The following is a 7534-nucleotide window of genomic DNA, read 5'->3' on the forward strand; positions in this document are numbered from 1 at the left end:
ATATTTTTGCTTACTCACACAACATCATTGATGCCTCTCATTTTATAAATGCAGTAATTTATGACTAGTTCTTATATTTGTCCCAATTGATGTCAAGAAGCGTTTCTTGGAGTTATTTAGATTGACTGAACAATATCAATTATATACTTCCTCCACTTTAATATATTGCTTCACTGTAATAAAAAAAAAAAATTCTTTATATAGGGTTTTAATAGTCTTGTTTGAATTTTTTGGACATTTTTCTTAATATTTTGAAAAAATAGTTTCCAAAACACAAAACAGTAAAGCACTTTCCAAAATGTTATGAAAAACTAAGTTATTCCATAAAGTGTTTTGAAAAAGTACATTCAAGAGTAATGATTATATATAAATGTTATTGGTATATATATATATATATATATATATATATATATATATATATATATAAAATAACAAAAATTACTTTTTTTCCTATTTATAAGGATCAAATTAAAAGTAATGTTTTCTTATAACACTCCATCCATGTCCCATGCATTAATATTTTTAAACTAAAATATCCTTAATAAACAATTAAATAGAAAAGAAAGAAAAGACAATATAAAAAGAAGAAGAAAGAGAAGAGTATTAATGACATGGATAGTTTGAAAAATAGTATAAATTTAGAATAAATTTATTGTTATCAACTAAATTAATCACTTTCTTTTATCCTATTAATTTAGATAATTGAATCTTATAAATAAGAGCGAAATAAGTAAAAAAAATGAAAATTTGCTTAGCAAAAAGAGGAGTGTACATAACCAAAGCCTTTTATAAAAGACTAAAAGAGTGATACGGAATTATAACACGAACAAGAAACCTTAAATCCTATAATTGAACCCAATTAGTTATTTCATATGAGTTTCCTAAGTATATCCCAACCTTCTTTTCCCTTACATACCCACATTAGAAAGCATATTTGCACGTGAATTGTTTTTTTTTTTACTCATAAAAATCAAATTTAGATACTACAAAAATCTCAATAACTCACAGACAGGACTCAACTAAGACCCCCCTGAATCTTGATACAAGTGAGTCATCTAAACACAAGATTAGTATTATAGTTATCCTTCTGATTTTTGCTCAACTTTTACAAGAACAAACTTCTTTTTGACCAAGTTGAAATACAGATTTTCAAGGGCCTGTAAAAGCAGGGGTGGGGGTAGGAATGTAACCCTCGCCGTACACCGAACCTCTCGGCTGCATCTAATTTTAATATAAGGTTTAAATATATTTAATACATGTCATAAAAAGATCAAATTAAAATTTGTTTTAAATTCTTAATAATTTTTATTATGTTGTTTTGAGTCTATGATATATTAAAACTTTTATTATGATTCTATGTGTCATGATTATGTGATAGTATCACAATAATTAATAATATTAGGAAGATCTATTTATAAGATGACATGTTATCAGTTAATTAAACTAAAAATAAAAATTTTAATCTATCAAAAAGATTCAAGATTTTAAATATATTTAAGAATTATTTTATTATATAATTATTAGTATAATTTGCATTTTTTACTATTGAAATAATTAATATTTTTTCTAATTATAAAAATAAAATTCTGACTCTAATGTTATGGTTGATACGGAATAATGAGGATTGAAGAAAGATGAAAAAAGAACCTCTTCTCTTCGTTCCATCCTTTGATATGTCTTTTATATGGAAAGATAATTTAACCTGTGACTACAAATAAATATGATGTTGCCCCATATACAGAGAGGGGTGGATAATTTAAAAAAAAAAATGAGAGAGAGAGAGAAAAGGATAGATAAAAGAGAAACCATAAAAGAAATGAACTAATTTCAAAGTTGCTACGTGTTGATGTGTTTACATCATTGTGTACATCTGTTTACATTCACCTTACACTAACTAACAAATTCCACCTCCACATTATTTCTTTCGTTATAATAAACATTACTACATGCAACTCAACTAATCTTTATTACGTTGTTGACTTTATAAATGATCACTATTTCTCTTGATGAAAGGGCACTTTGATTATTACACCAACCTATTTCCGCAAATTAACACATTCTACAATATTTTCATTACAGAACTATGCCTAAGGGCTAAGAAAATTGGATCGATGTGTGTGAGTGTACAATTTGTAAAAGGCTGAAAAGAAATTAACAATCGAAACAAAAGTATGAAATAAGGATTGAAGAAGGGGAAAATTATTGGTGCCTAACATTTCGTAAGGTGAGCTTTGTGTTGTCTTTGTGTATAGCTATGTATGTGGTGGGTATTTCCTAGAGTCATGTGTATGAAAAAACATTTGTAGGGAGAGATTAATCCCTTAAATGAAATTTCATGTCTTGAGATATTAGCTCCAGGGATTGGTCTTTGACTCTCCATTAGATACCTTGAGAAGAAAAAAAAATGGGTATTTGGTGGGTATGTGAGAAGGAAAGGAAAAAGAGAGAGATCCAAAAGAGGAAATGAATTCCAATGAAGGGCACTTAATCAACTTAAAACTCAAGGAAAGGAAAAGAGGTTATGTCTTGCATCAAATTCTCCAAATCCCACTCTCCCATTTTTAAATCCTCCCCTTGGCCATGATTTCCAAACTCAATTAAGTCCTCTACTTTGGAGCCCTGAATTTTATCAGTGTGATTGAAGGAACCATAATTGAAGTGGTTGTTATGGCTTTTCACATCAATTGGGACACTATTGCTTTCAATGCTTCTACTTTCTAGTGAAGGAAGGGAGAAATCTCTTCCTAACCCCATTTTATTTGGCTCCAATATCCCATAATTCCCTTCATGCCCCTCTACCATGCCAATTTGAGTCAAGTTGGGAAAATCTGCTGAAACATTAGTCATGTCACACTGATTATTTGCCAACATGGAAAAAGGGTCAAATTGGTCAGGCAAAACCGTTGCTTGCATGGATGATATGGAAGAAGAGGAATCCATGCACATGGTCATGATGTCATGTTCACTAAAGGGCATGATCCCACTCAAAACATCCTTATTAGACTCTGATGAGCCTGTGCTGTTGTTTAGTGAGGGAGTAGAAGTGTTTGTTTTCAACCTTTTCTTCAATGTGGAGTTCCAGAAATTCTTAATCTCATTGTCTGTGCGGCCAGGGAGATGTGCTGCAATCTGAGACCACCTGAGATTTACAACAATATTTGAAGAGATTAAAGAAGAGAAGAAAGAAAGCAAATACTAAGTCCCAAGATAATCGTATACTACATATCCTACTTAGAGTTCCAATATTTAATTATTCATGGCTTAACAGATATTTTTTAAACCAACTACTATACTGAATAGTTAATATATTATAGGCCATCCTTAATTTAATAAAATGCAAGACCTAGCTATCTAGGTGAAAACTGTGACATGCTACCAGGTAAACCCATTTGGTCTAATTATGCAGGGTTGATCTGAGCAATAAATTCAATTTCTTCACACAATGTGCCAAATCATTCTGTATTACACATTTCAAAAACTCAAAATTATCATTGTCCATGTAAAGGTAACACAATAATAAAAGAAACAAATATTGGGGTCTCTTTGGTTTCAAAAAAGTTAGAGACAATATTTTGATTCCATGTTTTTACCAATAATTACAAGAATTTAATCTTGTTTTCACTTGTTTCTATTTTTCATTTCTTCACTACAATTACTAGCCTCATAAATCACTCAAATCAATACAACATGACTATAATATTCATGGTATTTGTAATACTCAGAGCTTAGAAATCTCCCTATAGAGGATAGCCTATACAAGTTAAGATCTTCACTGACATTGCATTTTTGTTTCTTCTTAATATAAACACATTGTAGTTTATCCATAATAGTAGATCATATATAGGTATGTTAAACTTGATACTGATAAGAGCAATTGATTAAGCAAACAAGGATATGAAATCACAAGGTGACAATTAAGAGGGTACGTACCTATTGCCAAGAATGGAGTGCAAATGAACGATGAGATCTTCCTCTTGGGGCGAAAATGCACCACGCTTGAGGTCAGGTCTCAAGTAATTGATCCAACGAAGACGGCAACTTTTGCCACACCTTTGAAGACCAGCATTCCTAGCAATGTCACTCCAACACCCTTGTCCATTTGTGAGCATGTACCTTATGAGCCTCTCATCTTCATCTGGTGACCACAACCCTTTTCTCAACTTGCTCTTTATGTTGTTGTTCACTTTGTCCTTGTTGGCCATCAGATCAGGTTTCCTCATTTGCCTACAAACTCAACAATGCTTGTGGAATGATATACCAACAAAGCTATGTGCAATGTGTTTTGTTGTGTTTTTTGAGTGTGATATGATAGAGGCCTAAGAGAAAGGACTATATAGGTGAATAATATTTATGAGGGACAGATAAAAGGCTTCATAGGGTGGGAAATGGTGATGATGATAGTGATGGTTATGGAGTTTGCTTAAAATATGAATATGCATGAGAGAGAGAGAGAGAGAAGAGGGATTGTGTTTGTTGGTTGATGGGTAGAGTGGAGAACGGATTGGAGGGGGACCTCCCTAACACGAGAGAGAGAGTGGGGGGGATGGTTGATCTTCTTGTCTTTGACTCAATTCCTTGTTTTTTGTTTCCATATGTTTTACTTCACTCACAAGGTAATCATCATCTTTTATTCTATGAAGCTGAAACAATTTTGCTTCCACTTCACATAATACTCTCTCTCTCTCTCTCTTTCTTGGTTTTAAACTTCAAATTCACGTGTGTTGAGACCAGATATAGAGAGGATGACTATGCTACTTTTGGGATTTAATTTAATAGCATATTGTTGCACGCTTGACATTTGTTTGTTAATTTTCATGTTCTTTTATCATTGTGTGTAGTTTACATTCTATGCATGAATTTCAAAAGGGCTTAACCACTGTGTTGGCATATTTCTGAAGCAAATTATGTGCACCATCAACGAAGCAACACCATTTTTTTAATCTTTTTTTTCCTTTTTTGGCATAATGTTACCACTGTCTTGTACATTAGAGATTACGACTCCATCAATGACTTAACATGAGATTTTAATGGTTTTTGGGAACTAAAGTACAAAAGCTAACACTTGCAATGTGTACTATTTAGTTTACCACTCTAATTAAGGATGTACATTAGTTATAATTATGTTAAACTGCTTTGAAGAAAATGAATGAATAATTCCTAATTAAAAGTTGAATGTACCATACTGAGTAGTTAATTACATCAATTAGAGTATTGTCCTTGGCAATAACAAAGGAAGGAAAAGTGATGTGACTTGTCTTATGCAACTTAAGATAACATAATTATGTGGTTAAAATTTGTGTTCTATTTTTAACAAATTAAGGACTTCTACTTACTAATAAAGGACTATAAATGTATTTCTTATATATCCATAAGAACTACTACTATACAAAATCTCTCTCTCTTTTACTGACCCTTATTTTATTATAATTAATATTGGTATTTCCCCCTACCAATTTTGTATTATGTTATTCTTAGCATGCATTACAAAACTTTGGCAAGAAGTTTAACAGTTAATACCAGGACCTATCTTCTAAGGAACCACACGGTTTTCATTTAAATTGACCTTGGGTTTTCTTTTTTACCATGTAGAAAATTCCCATCTAAAATTTGAACTTTTGAATATATATAATATAACAATTAGCAAGAACCATTCCATGAAATCATTCAACTCTTACAGATAAAATCATGGACAAATGTATCATTTTCTTCCTAGCGGTCAAGGTATATATCTCTCAGGGTGATTCCCTTTCCTTTACCTAACATTTTCAACACAAAAGTTTCATGAATCATAAAATAATTTTTTTTCAAAAAAAAATCTTACTCATCAATCTCAGTCATTGTCCAATCCAAAACCAAATAGATACATAACATTGGAATTCTTTGTCAGTTCCAAGGGCAATATAGTTATTCACACTCCAATCTCTATAGTGACAGGAACTTCCACAAATTTCTGATGAGGAAAAAAAGTGAAGCAAAAATCTCTGAAGCTACTCAAATGATTCAAAAGCCATCATTTTCTGCATCCACAGCTGTCATGGAATGAAGAGGGCCACGTTAGAAACAAAACCAACTGAAAAGAAAGTGCTCATGCTTATGAGGGTGTGCCAAGCAACATTCTACTTTGTTACAAAGACAAGAAAAAACAACTCAGCTGGGGATTCTACCTTAGCCCTGGTATCACATTATAAGAATGTCTTAGCAAAATTGCAGAGGCCAGAAAAAAGTGGTAATACTTTAACACAAATCATTAGCTAAAAGGTGAAAGTGCTCAAAATAGAAGGCACATGTGGGCATAGAGGCTTACCCATTTTAACACAGAAAAAATGTCTAGGTACAGAATCTAGTTGTTCTTTTTTTTTTTTCCACTTTGTCTATTTCAGCTTTTGTTTGTAAGTTTATGCACTCAATCATCACAGAGGGGTCATGAGAATCAATTATGCATACATAAAGAAGTTCATCACTAAATTTCAGTCATCCAAATTCAAAACATGTTAAATTCTACTCTTTTTTCTATTAAAAAAATTAAGTTGGGACCAAGGAAGAGTAAATTTGGTAGCATAAACCACTGGAGAAAAAATGATGATACAGAAATTTACATATATTGTTGTGCCAACTCAGAAGTATCAAGCCTCAAGCACATTTACACCGGAGCTTTTGCACAACAGGGAAAAGAAAAAAAAACAATGATGAACAGGGCCTGCAATTAGATGGATTTTGCTGCAAAACATTTTTAAAAGGGTAGTTCCTCAAAAAAGCAATTGGTTTTATACAGAGAGTGCGTATTCTCTGATGCTTCCTTTGGATGAGTGGTGAAAATAAGACGAAAGAAAATAGAGAGAAAAAATAAAGAAAAAAACAATATATTAAGTGAAAATAAATTAAAAGAAAAAAGAAAATGCTGGCAGTACATGAAAATTGAACTTTTATCTTAAAATGTTATTTATAATCTGTATCCCCGTATGAAATGTATATTCAACTATTTAAATAAAATAATATATTTGTCCATTCAATTCCTTAGAAGATGTAATGTTCTTAATTTGGAAACTACAAAGCTATGTCAACGCTCACTATTTTGATTGCAATCTGGAATAGAAAAGTTATATGTGAGATCCATAAGTATTAGTATTTCCTTTTTCTCACATTTTCTGTATAATTCAAAAAAGAAAAAAAAAGGAAAAAATCTTAAAAAAAGCCATGTTCTTTTTAATCTCATTCTTTTTATCTTTCTAAAAATCTCATATGATTTTTTAAATGATCACATAACATTAAATCTTGATTATTTATATTTAATTATATAATTCAAATTTAATCATCTCAAATATCTTCTGATCAGACAAATTTCAGAAATACATCCTTGACCCAATCCCTTAGTTCATTTTGGTAAATTGCTGGAGCATCTCATAGATCTCATACCACAACCCGAAGTTGCAATTGACTAATTTCTGAGAATTTTTTTTGCACTTCTCATAATGCTTTCACAATAGTCATTCCGAAAGTAATATGAAAAGTGCAGAAAATAATATGGGAGTCCAAA

At 31.3% G+C, this 7534-nt stretch overlaps 1 protein-coding gene across 1 annotated transcript; it reads right to left on the reverse strand.

Moving 5' to 3' along the window:
* Positions 1–1814: 1814 nt before the first annotated feature.
* Positions 1815–4299, reverse strand: LOC114375727 (transcription factor MYB83-like). The gene is made up of 2 exons (XM_028333578.1): positions 3931–4299; positions 1815–3139 (listed from the first exon to the last, which is right to left on the reverse strand). Exons 1-2 carry the CDS (start codon positions 4218–4220, stop codon positions 2494–2496), a joined length of 936 nt encoding a protein of 311 aa, XP_028189379.1. The 5' UTR covers positions 4221–4299; the 3' UTR covers positions 1815–2493.
* Between the last annotated feature and the right edge of the window lie 3235 nt (positions 4300–7534).

The sequence above is a fragment of the Glycine soja genome, chromosome 11, assembly GCF_004193775.1.
Source record: "Glycine soja cultivar W05 chromosome 11, ASM419377v2, whole genome shotgun sequence".
Lineage (NCBI taxonomy): Eukaryota > Viridiplantae > Streptophyta > Magnoliopsida > Fabales > Fabaceae > Glycine > Glycine soja.